The following is a 23887-nucleotide window of genomic DNA, read 5'->3' on the forward strand; positions in this document are numbered from 1 at the left end:
GGGAGCGTTCGCCGTGATGGTACCCGCCAATGGGAGCGCCGGCCGCGGGGTGCGCTGGGAGGGCAGAGCTGAGCGGAAGGGCCGCGCAGCGGATCTGGGAGCGCAGCGATGCCGGACCGCGACAGTGAGTTTGGGGACAGGGGGCCCGGGACAAGGGACACGGGGCATTCCCGGACATCCCCGGGGCGGCGGCACTTGCCCGCGCGGGGCTGTCGCGGCGCTTGGGGCGGGTGGCAGCGGCCCGGTGGGGGGGCGGTGTAGGCCCAACCTGCGCTGGGGAGCGGGGGCACCCCCGGGGACACCTGGCCCGGTGCTCGGGACAGCGCTGCGGGGGGACGGGGCTCGGCCACAGCCCGCGGAGCCGGGGAAGGTCCGACCTTGCGGGCTGGGACCCCGCGGCAGCCCAGGGGCGAGGAGCTACGCGGGGGCGCGGCGGGGCTGAGCCTCAGCGCGGGGATTGACACCGGGTGCGCCCCGCGAGTGCGGCTGTGGGGTGTTTCGGGCCGCTGAGAGGATTCAGGGGCAGTGCCGGGGTGTTGGGGCGGGACGCCTTCGGGGAGGCCCTGGGACAGACACCCCTGGAAGGTACAGATCCGCGGGGCTTGGGGGCGGTGGATCTCGCAGTGGCACCGGGACCCCCGTGTCCTGTGCACGCTGGCAAGGCCGGCCCGGGCGGCAGCGGGCTGGGATCCACCTGGGGGCTGCAGGCGACACTGTTCCCTTCGTGCTTCCTGGGAGAGTGTGAAGCTGTGCCGGCAGCGTCTGAGCTCTCTCTCCTGTCCCCTAGATGAGCCGTTCTCCAACCCCCTGGCCCCCGATGGGCACGATGTGGACGACTCGCACTCCTTCCACCAGTGAGTAGAGCACTGAGGCCCTGGGCTGGGGCTGGGCCAGCACTGTGGGACCCCAGGCTGATTCCCACTGCGACGCTGGAAGTCAGTGGTGCCCTCCAGCCTTTGGGCCCCCTCCACGGGCACCTGGTGCCCATCTCGAGCACACAGGACCTGCTCCTCTTCCAGAGCTTTTTGGGAATGATGGTTTCTGTTCCTTCCCTCCCTTGTAGGTCCAAGCTGACCAATGAAGACTTCAGGAAGCTTCTTATGACCCCGCGGGCTGCGCCAACATCTGCGCCACCCTCCAAATCTCGCCACCATGAGTGAGTAGGGCTCTTTTTCACGGGTCCATGGGACAATCCATGTCTCCTTTCCCTCTGGGGCTCTGTGCCCAGCTGACCTCCCCCCTGCACTCTGCAGGGGAATATTTACAGGGGCTGTTGCCAATGAGTGTGGGAAGTGGAGAAGCAGGTGGATTGGGGCTGCTGTAAATAAGAGAGTGAGGCTTCATGGCTGTTAAGACATTTTGTGCAGGAGGCAGATTTGGTTTGGTGAAAATCAGTCTGACACCCTGTTGATATTGTGGAATTAGGGGGAAATTAAGGATGAGAGACTGTTCTGTTCCATCTCTGACCACCTCAGTGATCTGCTGTGTCTGAGGTACTGTTCTGTGCACCTGCCACCCATGTGGCTCTACAGACTATACATGTGTTTCTTCACCCTTTTCCAGGATGCCCCGGGAGTACAATGAGGATGAAGATCCAGCTGCTCGCAGGAGGAAGAAGAAAAGGTAAGTGGGCAGAGATGCAGCAGGACATGTAATTATACATCATGTCCTGCCCATGGAAGCATTCTGATCTCTTGGGCTCCCAAAGAGGTCCTCGAGTGGATTATTTAAGAGCTCTGGAGAAGAGCACAGGCTGAGGAAATGTCACTGCTTGTGGGAACAGCTGTGGGAGGGCAGCAGCCTGATGGAGCTGAAGCTTCACCTCCAGAAGAAGCAGGAGAGGCCCTGTAGGTGTGTGGGAGGGCAAGGCAGTGGTGGGACATTGCACTGATCACTGTGTGTTTTGGGGCATGTCTGCACAGCAGGACTGCACTGGACCCCTTCCCTTTGGAAGGGAGGACGGAGCTCCTTAGCTGGCCTCAGTACAGCCGTTTCTTCCAGGCCTGTTGTGTCCCATGGTGCTCTAGTGTGTTTTTAGGGAAGGGACTTGGAGCAGAATGTGTGTGTGAGGCCTCGAGGGCTGTTACCTGACCCCAAAACCATGAATAGGTCACTCCTAACCCCGTGCTGGTTTCCACCCCCAGTTACTACGCAAAGCTGCGGCAGCAGGAGATCGAGCGCGAGAGGGAACTGGCTGAGAAGTACCGGGATCGAGCCAAGGAGAGGAGAGATGGAGTGAACAAGGACTACGAGGAGACAGAGCTGATCAGCACCACTGCCAACTACAGGGCCGTGGGGCCCACAGCTGAGGCGTACGTGGGCTGTGCTGGGGCCTTGGCTCAGCGGGCTGATCCAGGGGGGCTGGCCCTTATCTGGCTCTGTTCTCATTGCACAGCGATAAATCTGCTGCGGAGAAGAGGAGACAGTTGATCCAGGAGTCCAAGTTCTTGGGTGGTGACATGGAGCACACTCACTTGGTGAAGGGTCTGGACTTCGCGCTGTTGCAGAAGGTGAGTGCAGATGTCACTGTGCTGCTCTTGCCCTGTCCTCTCCCATGGACACACTGGGTGGGTGTCACTGCTTGGTCTTGACAGCATGGATTTCCCTTCCTGGGAAGGGTTGCTGCAGGGCTGGGATCTGATGGGGCTCACAGATGGGCAGCAATGGCATGGCTTGAGCTGTAACCTGTGGGTTTACTCTGCATCCAGGTACGGGCTGAGATTGCCAGCAAGGAGAAAGAAGAGGAGGAAATGATGGAGAAGCCCCAGAAAGAAACTAAGTGAGTGACTGAGTATTTTGGATTCCTGAGTGCAGCTGCTTGCCAAAGAGGAGGATGCAGAGGAGCCATTCACTTGGCTCTAATACTTCTGGTTTCTGTTTCTGTTTAGGAAAGATGAAGATCCTGAGAACAAAATTGAATTTAAGACCCGGCTGGGTAAGATGTGCGGATGTGGCTGCTCCCCACCTTGTCTGTGCTGTGAGAGTGTGAGAGAAATCCTGGAGGGTGAATGGAGGAATGAAACCATTGGAGGGGGAAAGTCCTGAATTTGAGGACTGGAGGAAGCGTGTCCTTAGGAGGGGATAAACTAAACACGCTTCACTTTGGCCTTGTCCTCTGCTTTCCCACACTTTTCCTCCTGTGCAGGCCGCAACATTTACCGCATCCTGTTCAAGAACAAGACGTACGAGCGGAACGAGCTGTTCCTGCCGGGCAGGATGGCCTACGTGGTCGATCTGGATGATGAATACGCCGACACCGACATCCCCACCACGCTGATCCGCAGCAAGGCTGACTGCCCCACCATGGAGGTACCCAGCTGGTGTCCAGCCTGCTTCACCTCCCTGCTCTCAGTTGGCCAGAGCAGGTTTTTCTGGGAGGGGTTCCCTGTGAAGGGAGCAGGATGCTTCCTTGTGGATTTCCCTTTCAGGCACAGACCACGCTGACCACCAACGATATTGTCATCAGCAAGCTCACACAGATCCTCTCCTATCTCAGGCAGGGCACCCGCAACAAGAAGCTCAAGAAGAAAGACAAAGGTAGGAGGTGAAAGGAACCAAGTAATAGGATTTTAGTGCTTGGAGCATATCCCAAGGGAATGGGTTGTGTTTTGGTTTGTGGTATTCCCTGTGCCCTGAGACAGTGGGCTTGGAGAACTGTGATTTCTTGAGCACTGTGTCCTGAAGGCAGGAGCACCTGAGACAGGCTACTGGGAAATTAGAGCTGTGAGGGTACCTCGTGGTGCTGTGCTCTTCCTGATGAAGGCCCAGTTCCTTGGGGAAATGCCCCACCTTGGGCAGGGACACAGTGGCTTCCTGGGGGGCTGGGTATAATGTGACATCCTCCAGGCTTGCCACTCATGCAGCCTGGAACCCAGAGAGGGACAGTGGAGCAGCAGGGGCAGAATGCATGATGTGCCACTCACTGCTGTTGTGTTCTTGCAGGGAAGCTGGATGAGAAGAAGCCTCCTGAAGCTGATATGAAGTAAGTGCCTCCCTGCCTTCAGGCAATGGGGTCACACTTCTGTTCCTTAGGGAAAGGCTTTTTGGCCCACCACATTTAGAGAGGGCTGAGTTAGGAGCTGCTGGACCTGCGGTTTGTAGGACAAGGCTGGAGGCAAGATGTGGTTTGGATTTCAGGCTTGAGGCAGGTGAGGGCTCACTGTTGCCCTGGACCACAAGACTTGGGTTCTGCAGCAGAAGGGAGCAGAAGTGCAGTGATACCTCTGACAGATGTGGAAACCACTTCAATAGCTCTCAGTGTCCTTAGCTCTCGGTGCTGGTCCTGTGTGCTGCAGGTCACAAGGAGGTGGTTATGGCCACTCTTCCTGTAGCACACTCCAGACTCTTTTCCACTTCTAGCATCTTTGAAGACATTGGGGATTATGTGCCCTCCACTGCCAAGATGCCACGGGACAAGGAACGGGAGAGATACCGGGAGAGAGAGCGGGACCGGGAGCGAGACCGGGACCGAGAACGTGACAGGGACCGGGAGCGCGAGAGGGACAGGGAGCGGGACCGGGAGCGGGAGGAGGAGAAGAAAAGGCACAGCTACTTTGAGAAGCCCAAGGCTGATGATGAGGTGAGTTTCTGCCCGTGAAGGACTGTCCCACCTGATCTCTGCCCTTTGTGGGGTTGGGGGGCTTTGGGTATCTCTGGTTATGCCTCTGCACGTGCCAGTGTCAGCTCTTGCTGAGCTCTGCCTGTCCGCAGCGCTTGCTGGGTGCTTGTCCTGTCCCACAGCAAGGGAGGCAGCACCACACCAGCCTGTTGTGTTTGTGGTTCAGCTCTGTGTGATTGACACTGTCTCTCCCTCTTCTTTGCAGCCCACAGACATTGACAAAGGTGAGTCAAGTGGTGTGGGCACCTCAGTGGGCTAGGACAAGGGGGAATGGTTTTAAGCTAAAAGAGGAGAGATGTAGATTTGATATTAGGAAGAAATTCTTCCCTGTGAGGGTGGTGAGTCCCTGGCAGAGGTTCCCCGGAGAAATTGTGGCTGCCCCATCCCTGGAAGTGTTCAAGGCCAGGTTGGACAGGGCTTGGAGGGATAGTGGAAGGTGTCCCTGCCCCTGGCACGGAGTTGGAACAAGACAGGCTTCAAGATCCCTTCCAACACAAACTGTTGTAAGATTCCAGGTCTCCTGGGATCAGCTGACCCCTTCAGTGCCCATCAGTACGAGGTTTCCTCCTCCTCTCGTACCTCACCTCAGCCTATCCTGCCTATTACTGTGTCCCAGAGACTCTGCCCAGCCCCAGCGTTCTGCAGTGAGCTGTTCTTCCCCCCAAATTTAACCTGTTGCTTTCCCTACCCCAGGACCCGGCTCAGCCAAGGAGCTCATCAAGTCCATCAATGAGAAGTTTGCTGGAGCTGCTGGCTGGGAGGGAACAGAGGCATATCCTTTACTGTCAGTGCCAGCCTGGCTGGCTGTGGGGCTGGGCTGCCCTTGCAGGCACCAGCACGTCTGGGGGCTGTTTTGCCTCAGGGAAATGTTTTGTAGCAGGGAAATGCTGCCCAAGCCTTGCTTCCCCCACACCAAATGAAAGCTTCATCCTCCAGTTTGGTTGTGTTGGGGCAGGAGGAGGTTTTCCAGCTGGCTGTGCCCAGCCTGCAGCTGTAAGGCTCAGCTCATGTGGTGCTTTCCTTAACTGCTGCCACTTTGAAGAAGCCAGAAGACAAGAAGCAGCTGGGAGATTTCTTTGGCATGTCCAACAGCTATGCTGAGTGTTACCCTGCCACGTAAGGAGCAGTGGGAAGCTGTGGGGTGGGAGCAGGGTGTGCTGAGGGAAGCAAGATTTTGAACATCAGTCCCAGTGCTTGTTGGGGGAGCAGGCCTGGCCTTGTCTGTGGGAACAGCTGACTGGTAAAGCCATCCCAAGCCCTTGGTTCAGGCTCTTCTTAGCTGCACGCTGCTGTAAGTGGCTGCCTGGAGCCTGCTGCCGCTCAGAGGCAGGGGGAGGCTGAGATGGCTGGGAATCTGCTGCATTCCATGTTAATCCATGTGGTTGTGAAGCTCTGGCTTCCCTCAGTGGAAGAGAAACATCTTTCAGCTTGCAGAGTCCTCCTGGAAGCATTTCCAACCTTGGATGCCCTGTGGTGCAGGTCAACTGTGGGGCCACTTCTCTCTGGTCCAGGACCTGAATGTGTTTGGTCTGAGACCTTGAGATGTGACTCCCACCAGCTCCAAGGTCCTGATCCATCTCACGGACCCACTCTGAACCCTTTCCTTGCTATTTTCTCCCCAGAATGGATGATATGGCTGTGGACAGCGATGAGGAGGTGGACTACAGCAAAATGGATCAGGTAAGTTGGCACCAGCCTGTAGGAGCTGCCAGCAAAGTAGGCAGCTCTTCAGTGCCAGCTGACAGGATCCCATGGGAAAGAAGCAGCACTGGAGCTGGGTGAGCTTTGGGTTTTCTGATCAGCTCCCTATTGTGTCAAGGAGCAAATAGATGTCACTGGCACTTGACCCAGAGGTGTTGGCAGGCGTGCAACTCTGTTCCCTCTCCCTTTTCCATGAAATCTCCTGTGTTTAGCTTACTGGAGAGGGGATCTGGAGCCAAGGCCGTTTGTTGTTCTGGGGCTGGTGGGGGATGGAGCCTTGTGGCTGAGTATGCAGGGCTGTGTGAGCCCTCCCAGCAGCATCTGACTCATTCTCTCCCTGCAGGGTAACAAGAAGGGGCCTCTGGGCCGTTGGGACTTCGACACACAGGAGGAGTACAGCGAGTACATGAACAACAAAGAGGCTCTGCCCAAGTGAGTGCAGCCCTCAGGAAGGGGCGAGAGAGGGTTCTGGGTGGGATGGCCATGCTAGCCAAGCCTGGGTGCTGGGGCAAGCTGGGGACTCCCTTATGAAAACCTGAGGAGGAGCTGTGAGTCCTGGGCCTGGTGGTTGGTTTTTTGCTCTTAGTGTCACTCATGAGGACTCCAGCCCAGGCGCTGCCTTCAGGGGATCAGGCCAACTCTGGAGCATGTGGTCATGGCTGGGGAGATGTGTCCCTTCCTCTGGCAGGCTGTGGATCCCCTCTGAGTGCTGAACCATGTCTTGCTCCTTCTCCAGGGCAGCCTTCCAGTACGGCATCAAGATGTCAGAGGGACGCAAGACGCGCCGCTTCAAGGAGACCAACGACAAGGCGGAGCTGGACCGGCAGTGGAAGAAGATCAGTGCTGTGAGTGCTCGAGCTGGGCTGGGGCTGCTGAGCCTGGAGCTGTCAGCCTGGCCAGGACAGCTCCCAGTCCCTCCTGTCCTTGCTGTCCCAGCCATGCCCACTGTGTGTTGAGCACCAGAGCTGGCTCTACCCGCTGGATTTGCTCCTTGCAAGAGCATCAGCCAAATCCTTGGGGCTTCAGTATAGCAGAGGAGTCTGGAGCTCTATTTGGAACTGTTGTCCTGGGAGCAGCCCCAGTCGAGAGCTTTTTGCTCTGGGCTGTGCAGCAGATCAGCGTGTCCAAAAGCATTAGCATAGAGCCATCCAAAGGGGATTGGAGGGGACAGGACATATTTAGTGGCTCCATTTGTCAGCTGGCAGAGCTGGGGGTTGTCCTGGCAGGGTGAGCAGTATGGGATGGGCTGGAGAAGGTGAGAACAAATGGTCTGTGGTGGCCAGAAAGTAGCAAAGGGGAAACAGGCCAAGCTTCTCCAGCTGTAGCTCACCCCAGCTCACTGACCTGGCTGCAGCTCTCCCCAGGTGTATCTGGCACCCTCCAGCCCCTCTGCTAGTTGTGAGCAGCCAGATTCCCTGAGGGTAACAGGACTTTGTGCTTTCTCTGCAGATCATCGAGAAGAGGAAGAAGTTGGAGGCTGATGGGTAAGTACAGTAGTCTCTGCTTGTGGCTCAGCTGCAGGAGCTATATTGGGGCTCCTCACCTTCTGTGGTGTGAAAGTGTGGATGTCAGTGCTGAGCTCTGGATGGGAGCATGGTGGAGCTGCCTGCCTCTGCATCCTCGCTACTCTCCTGTCCCTCTCTCTCTTCCAGGGTTGAGGTGAAACGTCCCAAGTACTGATGCCTGCCCTGTTTCTTCCTCCCTCTCCTGGAAGCCTGACCTGCTGGGAGCTGCCTTCCTGGAGCGTTATGGTGTGCTCTCCTTGCCCCACACACCGTCCATTCTCTGCTCAGGGCTGGGGGCTCTTCCCTCCCTCTGTTCTTTGCTGTAGAGCCTGTCCTGTGTAAATGTTGTAGCCTTAATAAAATCACATTAAATTTGTGTGTGGACATCTGTTTGTGGAGAGAGGAGGCACATTCTGGCCTCCTTTGGAGTAGCAGGGATGCTAGGACTCTTCTACTTTCCTGGCACACTTGGAGCAGACAGGACAAACTGTGGCTCAGTGTATTTATTGTGGGAGCCTTTTGGGTTGGGGGCAGCATCCCTGCATAAAATTAACAATTCTTTTTGGGGGCAGTAATCCCAGCTGAACATTCTGTGCCTCAGGGCAGGGGGACGAAATGGGACCCTGAGCTCGGGTACAGCCAGTGTAATGACCTGAAGCAGAAGATGTGCAAGCTGCTCTGAGCGCTGGGCGTGTGTGATGGGCCAGCAGCAGGCAAAGCTTGTTCCCTCAGGGCAGGGCCAGCAGGGAGCGGGGATGGCCCCTCGGGCAGGGGCGCTGCTGGTGGTCCCTGGCTGGGCCGGCGGCTCCAGGGGGCCCCTGCGGGCCCCAGCTCCTGCAAGGGGCTGAGGTGCCACCCGGTCCCTGGCAGCCCCCACCCCTGGGAACAGAGAGAGGGGTGAATTCGGGAGCCCGTGGTGCGCATTAAGGCGCCTGTGGAGCTCCCAGTGGCGAAGAAGTAAAGAACAGGAAAACCCGGGGCGGGTGGGGAGCGGGTGACACGGGGCCACGGGCAGCCGCAGGCCGGAATCCCGAGGCGCTGCCGCCCTGAGCCGGGCGGTCCCGTTAAACAAGGGGCGGGGTTTATGCCAACCAAAGGCGTGGCCATGCAAATCAGCAGGGCAATATGGCGGCCGCCATGGAGGAGGTGAGCACGCGTGGGGCTGCGGGACCCCGGAGCCCCCGGGCCCGGTCCCACGGCCCCGCTCTCCCCAGGAACCCCAGGACTCCCCGGAGCCGGCGCCGCGGCAGCCGCGAGTGCGGGACACCCCCGAGGACATTTGCCTGGAGGCCACGGCCAACGCCATCGCGCTGCACCCGGCGCGGCCGCTGCTGGCCGCGGGGGATGTGGACGGCGACGTGTACCTGTGAGTGGGGCCGGGGCTGGGGAGGGCGTCCCGGCTCTGGGGACCGCCGGCGGGGCGCCCCGACCGCCCGCGGATCCCGGCGAGCACTCCCGGTGCTGGCAGGTACTCGTACTCCTGCACCGAGGGGGAGAACCGGCAGCTCTGGTCCTCGGGACACCACCTCAAGTCGTGCCGGGACGTGGCGTTCTCCCAGGACGGGCAGAGTGAGTGCGGGGGACGTGGGGTGGCACCGGGGGACGCCGGGCGGGGGGCACTAACGCGGCTCTGCAGAGCTTTTCACTGTGTCCAAGGACAAGGCCGTCCACATTCTGACAGCGGAGGAGGGACGGCTGGAAACGCGCTTCCCCAAGGCCCACGAGTAAGTCCATACAGGCGGCTCGTTCTGGGCAGAACGGGTGGGGCATTGTCCCCTTCCCTCCCACGGCAGGGCCACACAGCTCTGGGCCGGGCAGGGAGAGCCGTGACCGTGGGGCCGGGGTCTCTGCAGATCGGCCCTCAACTGCGTGCTGCCCATCGACAACCACATCTTTGCCACGGGTGACGATGGCGGGGCAGTGAAGGTGTGGGACCTGCGCAGGGGCAGTGCCATCCTGGAGGCACGGCAGCAGGAGGAATACATCAGTGCCATGACTGTGGATAGCAATGGGAAGATCCTACTGACAGCCAGGTACTGAAGGGGTTTCATGGTCTTGGGGTCGGGTTCCTCATGTCCATTCATGGCCGGAATGCCCTGTGCCATGTCCTGTGCTCACAACGTGTCCCTTCCACCTACCACAGTGGTGATGGCACCTTGGGCGTCTTCAACGTGAAGAGACGGCGCTTTGATCTGCTCTCGGAGCCGCAGAACGGGGACCTGACGTCTGTGGTGCTGATGAAGGTTGGCACTGCTCCCCAGTTTGGAGCCAGATCCCACAGCCCCCTGTTCTCGCTCCGAGTTTTTTGTTCTGCCTCTGCCTCACTGCCCTCCCCTGTGCTTAGAGGGGGAGGAAGGTGGCGTGTGGCTCCAGCGAAGGCACCATCTACCTCTTCAACTGGGACGGCTTTGGGGCTGCCAGCGATCGCTTTGCGCTCAGGGCAGAGACCATTGACTGCATGGTGCCCATCACGGACAGCATCGTGTGTGTGGGGTCCCTGGACGGAGTCATCAGGTCAGGGGGCTGCGGTGGGGAGGGATGGGGAGGGATGGAAGGGTGTGGGATCGGGAGGGGTTGTGGGGGGTGAGATGGGATAGGGAGGGGTGGAGTGAGGAGGGGAGGATGAGGGACGGCATCAGCTTTGCCCGGGACAGGGCAGACGGTCCCGGGCGCTGCAGCGCCCTCAGTGCCCCCGTGCCGTACCCAGGGCGGTGAACGTGCTGCCGAACCGCGTGCTGGGCTGCGTGGGGCAGCACCTGGGCGAGCCCATCGAGCAGCTGGCCGTGACCGCGGACGGGAAGCTCCTGGCCAGCAGCGGCCACGACCAGAAGGTAAAGTTCTGGGACGTGTCGGCCCTCGGGTCGATGGTGGTCGATGATTACCGCCGGAAGAAGAAGAAAGGCGGGCCGCTGCGCGCCCTCAGCAGCAAGGCGCTGGGCAGCGGCGAGGATTTCTTCGCCGACCTGCGGGACGACGCCGAGCCGGAGGCGGCGGCGGGGGAGGGCGGCGACAGCGGCGACAGCGACAGCGACTGAGCGGCCGCACGGGGCCGGGAGCGCCGTCCCCTCAGCGCTGCCCCCCGCCCGGCGCGGGGCTGTGCCCGTCCTCTCGCGGGGCGCGGCCAATCAGAGCCGCAGCCCCTGGCAGTGCCCGCCCAAGGGGCGTGGCCCGGGCGATGCTACAGCCGTTTTCGGGCAGGATGCTGGCGTTCTGATTGGCTCCTGGGGCTGTCACTCAGGCTGAGCTGTGGGCGCGGCCTTAAAGGGGCAGCGCGTGTCGGAGCGAGCGGGGCTCTCGCTGGGGGCAGCAGTTATGGGGGGCCCGGGGATGGTGAGGCTGCGGGTCCTGCCGCATGGAGTGGCCCTGACATCACAGGGGCCTGGAGCGGGGAGCAGTGGGGGAGGCCCTTAGGGGTGGGAGAACATGGCTGGGGCGAGAGGGACTGGGGAGGGTGCGTGACGGATGGAGAGTGGCTCTGAGAGAGGGGGTCACGGCTGGGGACTCTGGTCAGGGCGTACCACTGAGGGCCCCCGGTGGGGCACTGCAGGGATGGGGGGACATGGCTGAGGGCCCCTGGAGGGCTTATGGGGGAAGGGGTGGTGAGGGAACATCGCTGGCAAATGAGGGCTCTAATACGGGGGGACATAGCTGGGTGGCCCTGCTGGGACAGGGCGGAGGGTCTGTGGTGGGGGATGTGGTGCTGGGAGGGGAGGGGGCAATTCTGGGGTTTGCTGGTGTATCTGGGGGAGGCTGGGCATTTCTCAGGAGGGATGAGGGGGTGACATGGGGTCCTGGGGTGCCTGGCCAGGGCACACAAGCTCATCACTGTCCTGCCCTGCTGTCCCAGCAGGTCAATTACTGTTTGTTAATTAATTAAGACTTCAGCTCTATTAGAAATAAACCCAGTGCCTTTCATTTCCCAGCATCTTGTTCTGATGGTTTGGCTCATCCTCATGACTCTTGGTGTGGCCCAGCAGGGACAAACAGATTTCCAGGGAATGCAAGAAAGAACTTAAGAGTGCCAAAAGGCTCTTGGAGGATTCTGGGATCTCTAAAAGGAAGAGGGATAGGACTTGGGTGCTACCCAAGGGACTTTGCAGTTCCAGATGTGCATGAGTGGGGAGGGGGAGAGGGACAGGGATCCCTTCTGGGATGGGTTTCCATCTGCAGGGCCTGGGACAGTATCAGATATGGCCAGACACTGCAGCCAAGGCCCCTGGAGGAGCCTCTGCACCTGCTGGGGGCAGGATCTGGTTCAGTTCTGCCAGGATTTCTACTCCTGGCTGTGGCTCACATCCCCCAGCCGATTCCAGGCACTGCCTGGGACCCCTTGGAGGGCCCACTGCAGCTCCCAGGTGCTGCTGGCCCAGGAGTTCGTGCTGCACCTGCTGGGGTGGGACAGGACATGGCCAGAGGCATTCCTGGAGCTGGGGGTGGGCCAAATACAAACCTGAGACACCTGGAGTCTCTGGAGAGCATAAAGGGGTGTCTTGGTTTGAAAGACAGGTGTCTGCTAAGGAAGGCAGGAGCCTCCCTGTGAATGGTTATTGTTCCTTAGCAACAAAAATGGGGGGCAATTCCCTAAGACAGAGAAAACAGAGCACTGAGATGCACTGGACAGGCAGGGAGCTGAGAATGCAGGAGGAAAAGATGACATGACACAGCTGATGCTTTCAGAACTTTGATCCCAAACGAACATGAAACCAGACTTGTCACTCAGGAGGAATCATTTATGGACAGTGGGGGACCCCACAGCTGCTTCCTCACTGCACAAACACATTACAGGCACTGCTCTTCCCACACAGCAGCTTCCACCAGCCCACAGAACTGTAACCCCTGGGACACTCTCAACTGCACATGTCCCAAAATTTCCCACTTGTGAGGACTTCTACTCGGGAGGAATCATTTATGGACAGCTAGGAACCCCACAGTTGCTTCCTCAGTGTACAAACAGGTTACAGGCATTCCTCTCCACAGACAAAGCTCCAGCAACCCGTAGCTCTGTGACCACTGGGACACTTCTTATGTGTGGCCTCGTCCTCCCCTGAAGCTGTTTGTCAGGAACCAGGCATGCCAGTGCAGAACTCCTTCCATCACACTGGCATCCAGTGCTGGTAGCCCTTCCAAGAGCTGCTGCTTCTCCAGGATCTGCTCTCTTAACACAATACAAACCAGTTTAACAGAAGCCAAACTTGGCAAGAAAACCAACAACTCAAAACTAGAACCAACTCAAGGGCTGCCCGAGGACAGGTGGCTGCCATGGACGAGGCCAGCAGCCCTTCTCCTCCAGAGGCAGCTCTCAACAAGCTGAAGAAAAGCTTCGGCCCCAGCAGGGCTCAGGCTCAATCACAGCGGCTGCCTAAGTCAGATGGCACCCTGCAGTGGAGAGGGAAGTGTCAGGCCCTGCCCTCACCCCCAAACCCCCTCCTCTTGCAGCCTGTGCTTCCAAACACAAATCCCACCCGCAGGTGACACCCACCTCAGAGGTGACAGTGTTTCAGCCACCCTGGGTCCCTCCCTGTCCCAACCCACCCTGCCCCAGAACTGCCACAGCTCCACACTTCCAGGAGACTCTTCAAGACTTTGGGAAAGGCAGACAGTTGGCTGTGCAAGGACTCACCTAACACCCGGAGAAAGTGCAGGGCCGCCACCATCTTGGCCTTCTCCTGCTTGCTCTGGCCCTCCCTGTCTGGTGAGACCCATGTGAAGCCACTGATGGGCACACGGTACCCCGGGATCACCACCTGGTACCAGAACTTCTGCCACCCGTTGGGGTTCACCTGGACACATCTGATGATGAACAGGGGTGTCTGCAGGCGATGCTTCCAGCACACCATGTTCAGGCACTCCAGCACATTCTGCAGTGACAGAGGCACGGCCAATGGCCTGCCCACTGCCAGGCTCTTGGCTCTCTGTTCCCAGCGGGATGATGGCTCCTCCTCACAGAGCTGCAGCTTCTTCTTCAGTTGGGGGCCCAGCCAGTCCACCCTTATCCCTTTCTTCCTGAGGCGCAGGTTCCCTAGGAGACAGGAGATGCTCACCCACCCTCCAGCACCATCCCATCTGTTACAGTGATCTCTAGGATTTTAGGGGCAGCTTGGATTTAGGGCCAAGGTGAACAGATACCAAAGACAAATGCTCTTCAGCTGTGGCAGAAATGGGTATAAACCAGGACTTTGGAGGTCCCGGTTGGATGTCTGGGAAATGTGTCCTATTAGGGCATTGCAGTCTTGGGATGGGGCTCAGAAGGATTGAGTAGCTCCATCAGGAGTGTTTAAGGGACACCGAGGGGTTGGGCAGCTCCACTGGGAAGGTTTAATTACTTGGTTAATGTTCTGAATGCCCTGAACTGGTACTGGTGATGCTGCTGCTCTGAGCAGGCAGCTTCCCGGAGACCTCCAGCAGCCCCTTCATCCCAACCCCAGTAGGACTGCTGGAAATCAACTGTACCAAGGGCAGCTGGCACCCCACAGGACACAGGGACAGCAAGGGATGTCTCCAGGCTGAAGTCACCTTGCAGCCAAGCCTGGAGGTGCTAGACCCCAGCAAGAGCAGCCCGAGCAGCATCCCTCAGCACCACTCACCTTCCATCAGGGCTTTCTTGGCCATGGCAGCAGCCCTGTGCGAACTGTACTTGAGCACAGCGAGCCTGGCCTGTCTCTGGCAGGGGCTGGTGTGCAGGCTGACGCTGCGGATCCCCTCAGTGAGCATCTGCAGCCCGGCCTCCAGCTGCTGCTGGCTCAACGAGGCGGGCAGGCCGCTGAGAACGAGCTCGTGCTTCTGCGTGCTCCAGCACACCACGATGGCGCAGCCGCGGCGCAGCGGGAAGCGGTGGAGGGTGGCGATGGCTTTCTGGGCGTCCTGCAGGGAGCAGTACCTGGCGTAGGCGAAGCCGCGGTTGAGGCCGCTGAAGGTCATCATGAGGCGGAACTCGTAGAGCGGCCCCACGCTCTGGAACAGCGGGATCAGGGTGTTCTCGTAGATGTCCTGCGGCAGCCGGGCGATGTACACCTCGGTGCCGGCCGGCGGCGGGCCGCCCTCCCAGCCTGCGGGGACACGGGGACAGCGGTGAGTGCCACCACCACACTGCCGGGGCGCCAGCGCCCCAGCGCCCAGCTGCCTCCTGCCATACCTGGGGGTGGCCCTCCGTAGTGCCTCTGCCCGTTGATCTGCACCAGCTTGATGCCGGTCTCCTTCTCCCAGGCCAGCAGGGCCATCTTACCGGCCTCGTTGATCCCGTTGGCCCACGTCTGAAGGAGGAGATGATGGTGGTGATTGTGTGAGCAAAGAGCTTTCAGCCTCCCAGCTGGGAGTCTCCCAACCCCATGAGGGAACTGCAAGATCCACTGCTGGCCAGCATGTGGAGGGGCAAATGAACCCCTCTGCTCCCAGGGAACCTCCCATCTCAAGGACTGTCCCAGCCTGTTCCACATGACACAAAGCCCAGAAGCGTTGTCAGAGCCCAAAGTCAACAACAGTTTCCTACAGCCCTGCAAGGGCTTGGAAAGCCAAAACACAGGCTGCAGCTGCCTGGTGCTGCAGGAAAGAGCCGGAGCACAGGACCAGGGTGCCCCACTGCATCATGACAGCTTTAAAGTGAAAGACAGTGGGTTACATTGAATATTGGGAAGAACATCATCCCTGTGAAGGCAGTGAGGCACCAGCACAGGGTGCCCAGAGAAGCTGCGGCAGCCCCATCCCTAAAAGTGTTCAAGACTGGGTTGGATGGGGCTTGGAGCACCCTGGGATAGGGCAAGGTTGCCTGCCTGTACAGAAAAAATAATATTAAAGAGAAACAAGAACTGACAGTTGAACTGGAAAGCAGGAAAGCAGCTGAGTCATTACTGTCCTTGAAAACAGAACAGCTGAAGAGACATTCAGGAGGACAGAAAGGAAAACAGAAGTTGGAGGAAAGTTTAGCTAATGCTTACACAGGCTTCAAGTGCTCCTGACATTGTATAGATTAGAAAATTAACTGCATCTCTTGGAGACTGGCCAAATCCTTGGCCTTGTTACAAAACGAGATGAAATTAGAAAAGACCCAGCCTTTCATGAACAATTGGCCAGGAGTGTTACTAAAATTTTAAAACAGGGAAATCCCCACCTGTGCAACACTAATTGCATGCATTTTTGGTATAACCACAAAATTCACTCCATCCCACATCTCATTAATATGGGTGAGATGTGGGATGGAGTAATTTTCACGGTGATACCAAAAATTCTATGTGTAATGTCAGACTAATTGACCATTCCCCAAACTAGGATTTACAGGTCATCCACCGAGAAAACAAAGGTGGAAAGATTGATATAATCAAGCATTATTTTCAAGAAATCCAAAAATTGCCATTCTCCTCCTCAGGAGCAAAGATAAAAGAAACTTCCGACTAAAGGTAGTAAAAAAATTTAAAAGCTGTATAATTTCCAACAGGAGCAGTAGATCCCCACGATCCTGTTACACCAGGACGAGGTTTTACCAAGCATGGTACCTAAATGTAACTTGCTACAAACCGGCCCCGACCAAACGTACCTTCTCTATTTAGTTCGACTGCATTTCAGGAGACAGAACAGAGGTGTTCTGAATGGGAAAAGGGACTTTTTTCTCTAGTCTGAGCAGTGAAACCAGCTCGCTTTTTCCATATCAGTGGGTACAAATGGGTCAAAAATGCAGAATTTAAACGAGTTTTTTCACAGCCCATATTGCCCCAGTCAAATTGGCACAGAATGGGGTAATGACCTATTGCAAAAGAGCCCGAAACTATACACACTGACCGGGGGGATACTCAAGGATTACATGAACTAAATAATCGCTGGGGGTCCGTGAGCATTTTATGCAAATCCTTTTACGAAAAGAGATGCTCGTGTTATGAATGAGGTGCTCCACCTTCCATTCAAGGGGAATATCAGACAGCTTTAGAAACAGGACAACCTGTTCCGGTAAAAGTAATGCAAATTAAAAGTGCCTGTGACCGACTAAACCTCGGGGCACAGTTACTTGGGAAACTAGGGATAGCAGTGGTATAAATCACAGAATTAGTGCACAGTGGCTTTTCCCCGTTTTTAGTGGGATAATAATCTGTCCGGGCAACCCCCACCGACTTATATAATTTTACTTTTTCAGAAAATGATACTGGAAATGATGCCAGCAGGTCTCCCCTGAAAAACAAGTTATCCACGGAAGGACTGCTTATTCTCCTCACAGAAGGAATCAGCGCCAGAATGTACCAGACTGAGCTCATAAATCACCAAACCTGACCCACTGGATGGAAACCTTCACTTTTTCCACCTGTAATGGTCACTGCGGTAATGGCTGTAACCACGTTTAAGCCTAAATGCATTTCAATGACCATCGCTAATGAATAAGCCATAATTGCACAAATTTAGGAGCTCAGCCTAATAACGTGAATTTGGAAGAGGAAATATAACTGTAATATGTGAAGCACAACCTTCAACCAAGAAGGCGGATATTTGTTCAGTCAGCTTCCAGTATTGATACAGAATCCGAAAGGGAAGTTTTTGTGGAGATAAAATGTATCCAAAACTGTAAATTGGTAATACATACTGGCAGAACAAAAAGGAATTTAAACCTCACAACGCATTCCACTACCTCGCAGCCTCCTGATAATATGGGTGAAATCTTATCCCCACAAAGTGTCCCTGTGCACGGTGGTCGGCAGGACCGCATGGCCGGACCCGGACTCCTCCAAAACCATCACGGGGAGAGTGAGAGCTATCCTGGGGACAGAATTGCGAGTACCGTGGATTCTGGACTCCTAGCAAAGCACATAAACCCAGTAACAAGTGATTTATGCCAATTAAAAGATCCACGACGAGCTTCCTTAGCAGCATTCAGGAACTATCTAACGGCCCTTATCAGACACCTCAACGGGAAAGGCCCGAGATATAAAATCACCAGCCAACAGTGAATGCCACCAGGTGGTAGCACCGCTCCATCTCCGAGGGATTTCATCTTTCACGAAGACTTAAAACCAACTTCGCACGAGGCTGGGGACCCTCACCGGGGAAACACGTGCTCAAGGCGGGAAAAAAAAACCAGCTCCATGTCCCCCTCAGAGCCTCGTGGCCCGGCCCGGTGGCTCCCGCCATGGGTCCCAACACGGCCCGAGGGGTGTCTGGGCTGTGCGGAGGGGCAGCACCCGGCTCCCCCGCACAGCCCCGAGCTGACCCCGGGGGAGCGGTGCTGGGAGCGGGCCCAGCGCTGCCCGCGCTCCCAGCCGCCGTCGGGGGCTCCTGGAGCTGAGCCGTGCCCGCACCGCCGCTCTCCCGCCGGCCCGACAGCACCCACCTGCTTGTCCATCGCTCCCAATGCTCCCGCTGCTCGGCCTCTTCCCGCCGTTCCCGACCTTCCCGCTGCGCTGGCCGGGGGAGGACAGGTCCCAGCACCGCCCCCCGCACCGCTCCACCCCGGGGCCCGGCGGCGCTCCGGCCTCGCTGCGCATCTCCTGGTCCGTGTCCTCTTGTGTGCAGGGCAAGGGGGGCGTAGGGCAGGAAAGGGGTTGCTCCAAGAGGTACAGCAGCACCACCAAGCTCTCGTTAGCAGAAGAGTCAGGGTTGGAAGGGTCCCTCAAGGCCATCTAGTCCTGTTACACCTCAGGTAACAACGTCCCGAAAAGATACGCCGGGTTTAAACCTATTGATACTTGCAGAGCTGGAAGGCTTCGTGTCGTTTTTTTAATATCTGCTAACAAAGGCCAATTTTTTTGGGGGGGGAGGGGGGGTCAGAAACATCTACTGAAAGCAACCCTTCAAACCTTCTGATGTACAGGAGAGTGCATTGGCCTAAATCTCCACTGTGTGACCAAGCGCACCTCTGTGAGAGACGGAAACGACCGTGGTCATTGAGTCAACAACCCCCCGTCTGTGGAGGCACCCGGGGTGAGTCAACAACCCCCCGCCTGTGGAGGGGCTCTGCTGGCGCCGGTTCAGGGTGAGGAGCAGACTTTTTGAGGGCGTGGTGTCTCCTGATCTGCAGGAGACGGGGGGTGTACACACCGCACCAGGGGCTCGGGGCTTTGGGGAGGGGGAAGGCCAGACAGACTATGGTGCTTGTTTTCATGCCAGTGTCCTCTGCCTGCCCCGAGGAAGGGTGGCATTCATACAGGACATTCACCCACTTGGCTGAAAGCTTTTGTCCCTTCTGTCCTCTCCCCGCCCCAAGGAAAGGCGGCATTCACACGGGACATTCACCCCCTTGGCTGAAAGCTTTTATCCCTTCTGTCCTCTCCCTGCCCCAAGGATGGGTGACATTCACACGGACATTCACCCACTTGGCTGAAAGCTTTTGTCCCTTCTGTCCTCTCCCTGCCCCAAGGATGGGTGACATTCACACGGACATTCACCCACTTGGCTGAAAGCTTTTGTCCCTTCTGTCCTCTCCCTGCCCCAAGGATGGGTGACATTCACACGGACATTCACCCACTTGGCTGAAAGCTTTTGTCCCTTCTGTCCTCTCCCTGCCCCAAGGAAGGGTGACATTCACACGGGACATTCACTCACTTGGCTGAAAGCTTTTGTCCCTTCTGTCCTCTCGCCGCCCCAAGGAACAGTGACATTCACACGGGACATTCACTCACTTGGGGTTGAAAGCTTTTATCCCTTCTGGTGGGGCTTAACTGGCTCAACTCTGCTCAAGTGAGAGACAGGGGTCATGACTTAAAAGCGATCATAAACCATCCAAGACCCTTCAGACAGTGCAAAATTCCCCTATTCGAGGGGTACCCACGTGTTCCATCTAAACCGAAATGTGTGTCAACCCACTGATCCCGGTGTTTCTTGGGCTTTTCCCCAGCCCTGATGGATCAAGACTATGGCCATCACTCAGACCACCGGCCATCAAAATTGCAACAATCAAGTCTAGTTACTGGCTCCACAGGCTTGAGAGCTTCATCTCCGCTTTCCACTGCTTCTAAGTGGTTCTAAAATAGACCCTACATATTTTGTTTTACAAACACCACTCACTCACTGTCATTTCACCTCTAATGCTCCCCAGTGGATCTGTTAACAAGAACTCTGGTTACTCCTGCTGTGGCAGCTCAGCACTTCTGGCACAGGAGTGCAGCTTCCCTGTTCCAAAGAACAATTCCAAACCCTCCACAGCATTGTCACTTGCCAGGCTATACTCACTTATTCCATAAGGCCCCAAAACAGCACCATAGCATCTTGCAGGTCCAGATAATGACCAGTATCTCATAAAACTGTGAGAAGAAGAAAAAAATATTACTATAAACCTTGAAACACACACACACACACACACACACACACACACACACACACAAATCTTATCAAAGAGATATAAATTGAATACAAAACTATAATGATTGGAAAAAAAGGTTTAAAAGTTTTGGTTTTTCTCTTTGGGAAGGAAGAAATAGCTTGTCCAGTCTGTCTGCCTCAAGTTGTACTTTCTAAAGATAAACTCCTTGGCTGTATCACTGTCTCGGTAAAAATCCAAAAGCAAATAGGAAGGGAAGTTAATGATTCATATCCACTGTTGGGGGTTAGGTTTCTTTTCTTTTGTTCCTTTTTACTCCTAGAGTTGTTCCCCACAAGTAGCTAGGAAACACAACAGGGTACTTTAACAGAGCAAGTGATCAAGCTCAGAGAAGGAGGGCATCTGGTTGCACTTCTCTTATCTGGGGGTTTCTCTCCGAGGGGGCAAAGATACCATGAGCATTGGGCAGGTAAAGGATGAGGCTGGGGCAGCTGCAGGCTTTCTGTCTCTGAGGAGGAGGACAGTCAGAGCTGCAGCCAAGGGGCAGGTGCCCCTGGCCGAGGAGGGCCACGGTGCCTGGTTGTGGTTAATGTTGGAGTTGTTGTTGTTTATTTCATTTATTATACACGCTTGTTATTGAACTGTTATTCCTACCCTCGTATCTTTGCCTGAGAGCTCCTTAATTTCAAAATTATAATAATGTTGAAATTATTGTATTTTTATATAAAATATAAACCAAGGGAAGCGGTTTACGTTTTCCATTCCAAGGGAGGCTCCCGCCTTTCTTAGCAGACACCTGTCTTTTCAGGCCAAGACATCCACAAGGAAAACGTCACTAGTGATCCAGATTCATAAGGACACGACAGACCACTCGACTACTGAAATTGGGCTCTGCTCACCCAAGTACCTGAAAATGAAAATTCTTTTTAGCAATGTGCCTAATTGTTCGGTGCTGCTATAAAATGTAAATAGGCTTCCTAATATTTTAAGTAGAAAAATGACTGATTTTTCCAAAGAATTAGTAACTCATACCCACCTCTAACTAATGTCAGCTTGCTTTTCTGAAATGCATCTCAGCAAGGCAAAGTGTTGCCACTAGATGGCAAAATGGGACTGAAATCTTCTCTACTAGACAATCTCAAATCTTCTTCATTGAATGGAGATATAAGAGAAAAACATTAATATATTTTTTATCCATTTTAATCCTCTGACATTTGTCTGGAAAACAGTAGTTGCAGGTATTCTATTATGTGAATGGGAAGGTATGATGGAGGTGAGATCTTACTCTGCTGTTACTTTAATCCACATCTCAGAGAAGAGCCCTGACAGATCAGGACTGCTCCAATGGACAAATACTTTTGACCTGGGCTGGCCTCCTTCACAATGAACCAGGGGAGAAAAGGAATTGTCTTAAGTCCACTCATAGCACAATTGTACATGTGTACAATTTAAAAAATACGCAAAATGCTTTTTTATAAGAAAAAATGCCTCTTATGGATACGCCATAATTTGAACACGACAATGAAAAGTTGAAAAGCATGCGGTGTTCAACAGTTCAGCTCCTTGGAAACTCTAAGCCAGTCATTGAGAGGAACATAAAGATTGAAAACAAAACTAACATTAAAAGCAAAACTATACTCAAGATGATGTTGACTAGCAGCAGTTTTCTCCGAGTCACCTGTGTATTTTCTGGTCTGTGAAATATGATCTCGAAAGCTTTCAGGATTGACAAAATCTTTTCCTGAGAAGGTCTGAAATGAGTATATGTCAGTGAAAAAGCTGTAGAAGCTTTTTTATTTTTCACAGCATTACCAAAACACAATTGCTTTTCTTACTGGTCAGCAAGCTGAAATATTTAGAGAACTGGAAATCTATTTGGATCAGAATCCAGTTCTGAGTTTGTGAAAGGAGCAGAACATTGCAGCTGCAACAATGACCAAAATCCCATGTTGGCAACCAGTTTACAGTATAAACCCTGCAAGTTTCTGTAGAGTTGAAGCTACAAAGTAGCTTTGTTTAGGTTAGAAAACAACTGCATGACTGAATAAAAGATCACTGAGAAACAATGTCAGAGCCAATAAGCTGCTCATGGGTGTCAATAGTTTATATGATTAAAATAGTAAAATGAGTTGAACTAAAATAATCATCACATCTTTAGCTGTCAGAATAGTTGGATAGACTTGAAATACTGCTGTTTAAAAAATGCAGATGAAACAATAATCATAACTTTTGTTCCAGCTGAACAAGAACAATCATTGCTGAAAAAGAACAATTTGAGTTTTTTAATGAACCAGAAAAAACAAAACAAAACAAATCAAAAAACAAACCAAAAAACCCACAAAAACCAACCAACCAAAAACAACAACACACACACAAAAAAACAACAAAAAAAACCACCCCAACCCCACAAAACAACAACAACAAAAAAACCCAACAGAAATCCCTCCCTACCAAAACCCAAAAGGAGGCGCAGCAAATGGAAAGCCTGTTGTGGAAGCACTGAATGGGAATACCTCAGGCTTCAGCTCCATCCAGGGACAGCAGCTCCCACAGGCTCTGGTTTCCAGTGGAGCTGGGAGGTTCCCCAGCACAGCCCAGTCCTGCACTGGTGCAGAGGAGAGGAGGGGCAGGGATCTGGGGGGAGCCACAGCAGGAGCTTTAACAGCCCAAGGGGGCTGGGCTGGTGGAAGAAACCCTTGAAGGCCCCTGGAGCCTTGCAGAGCCCAGGTCTTGGCAGGTCCCCCTGGGCAGCAGGCTGTTCTGGAGCTGGGTGAGGAAATCTGCTTTTTGACAGCACAGGTGGAAACGGTTTGAGCAGTTAGCCAGACTAAAGAGTGTGGTTTTAACTTCATCTTTACCTTAAGCTCCAATGGCTCTGTCAAACTGGTGACCTCATGTGCAAAGCCGATGTGTTCACTGGCTGAGTTGTGTACCTGGAAGACACTGTTAGTAACAGAAGGGTTGTGTCCAAACCAGAACATCATTTTCAGGTGTCCTCTGGGTCCCTTCTGTGTCACAGTACAGCTGACCCTGTTTGGGAGCTCCTGAACTGAGCTGCTGAACTGCACTGAGCAGACCAAATACTGGAGGAGAGTTCTTCAGTCCCCAGTTCCTTCTTTTAAAGCTCACAGCAGCTTTTCTTGCTAGCAGAGCCCTTCACAGGTCATGAGAACAGCTGACAGCTATCACCCAAAGTCACGAAGTTCATCTCCTTTTTTCCTTCCCTCATCTCCAACTTCCCTTTCTCACACTTAGCAAACGTTTTCTTCAGTCTTTCCTCAGTAGACGGCTCTGTTGGGGTCTCCTAAGTGTTCTCTGCATTTGTTTGCAGCATTTCTAGACAAACCAGACACATTATGTCACTTATGACTCAAACAGTGGAATAAAACATCTACCTGAGCAAACTGCTCTTGCTAGAATATCTCTAAGTACTTGCCTTATTTTTTACAGGACTTTAGTAGATATTTGATTTTCTTTGGTTTCTTAATAGAGTCCAGCTGCACTCTACAGTGGCTGTGTTTTAGGATTTCAGGCCTTTTGGAATTGCCTAAACTTCGTCTTGATACCTGCTCAGAGTAACACAATTGACTGGCAATGGAAAAGATGCTTCTTCAAGTACATATTTTTTTTTTCCCATCCAGGAAAATCTTTGCTGAGGGTTGAGTTCCTACAGAGAACACTTTTTTTGGTTGCTGTTTGCTTTGTGTGAAATTGGATTTGAAGCCAGTGTCTCAGTTTTATTCAAGCCATACATTCCAGAGGCAGGGAGGCGAGTTAGTATTTACCTCAGCTGCTGTTGTTCCCACTAAAGTGTCATATTCAGGGTTCATCTGT

The 23887-nt window shown here is 54.6% G+C and overlaps 3 protein-coding genes across 4 annotated transcripts; 2 read left to right on the plus strand and 1 right to left on the minus strand.

Annotated features, from left to right (window-relative positions):
• The first annotated feature begins 21 nt into the window (after nt 1-21).
• On the plus strand, nt 22-8200 carry IK (IK cytokine). Of its 2 annotated transcripts, none has more exons than XM_066328935.1 (20): nt 22-124; nt 788-854; nt 1064-1156; nt 1564-1623; nt 2145-2312; nt 2396-2510; nt 2709-2779; nt 2889-2935; nt 3146-3309; nt 3429-3537; nt 3943-3982; nt 4360-4579; nt 4785-4842; nt 5312-5389; nt 5653-5734; nt 6241-6298; nt 6663-6751; nt 7056-7164; nt 7769-7803; nt 7972-8200. In XM_066328935.1, the coding sequence occupies exons 1-20, from the start codon at nt 109-111 to the stop codon at nt 7997-7999; spliced, it is 1707 nt and encodes a 568-aa protein (XP_066185032.1). In that variant the 5' UTR covers nt 22-108; the 3' UTR covers nt 8000-8200. The 2 variants fall into 2 exon arrangements, with proteins under 2 accessions (XP_066185032.1, XP_066185030.1); XM_066328933.1 differs by having other exon boundaries at nt 94-124; nt 4824-4842.
• Nucleotides 8201-8935: 735 nt separating this feature from the next.
• On the plus strand, nt 8936-11137 carry WDR55 (WD repeat domain 55). The gene is made up of 8 exons (XM_066328936.1): nt 8936-8970; nt 9039-9190; nt 9293-9393; nt 9461-9548; nt 9678-9857; nt 9968-10067; nt 10169-10338; nt 10532-11137. Exons 1-8 carry the CDS (start codon nt 8950-8952, stop codon nt 10857-10859), a joined length of 1140 nt encoding a protein of 379 aa, XP_066185033.1. The 5' UTR covers nt 8936-8949; the 3' UTR covers nt 10860-11137.
• Nucleotides 11138-13195: 2058 nt separating this feature from the next.
• Nucleotides 13196-15070, minus strand: DND1 (DND microRNA-mediated repression inhibitor 1). Its single transcript, XM_066328802.1, has 3 exons — nt 14957-15070; nt 14409-14870; nt 13196-13843 (listed from the first exon to the last, which is right to left on the minus strand). Exons 1-3 carry the CDS (start codon nt 15039-15041, stop codon nt 13305-13307), a joined length of 1086 nt encoding a protein of 361 aa, XP_066184899.1. The 5' UTR covers nt 15042-15070; the 3' UTR covers nt 13196-13304.
• Between the last annotated feature and the right edge of the window lie 8817 nt (nt 15071-23887).

The sequence above is a fragment of the Sylvia atricapilla genome, chromosome 14, assembly GCF_009819655.1.
Source record: "Sylvia atricapilla isolate bSylAtr1 chromosome 14, bSylAtr1.pri, whole genome shotgun sequence".
NCBI classification, from domain to species: domain Eukaryota; kingdom Metazoa; phylum Chordata; class Aves; order Passeriformes; family Sylviidae; genus Sylvia; species Sylvia atricapilla.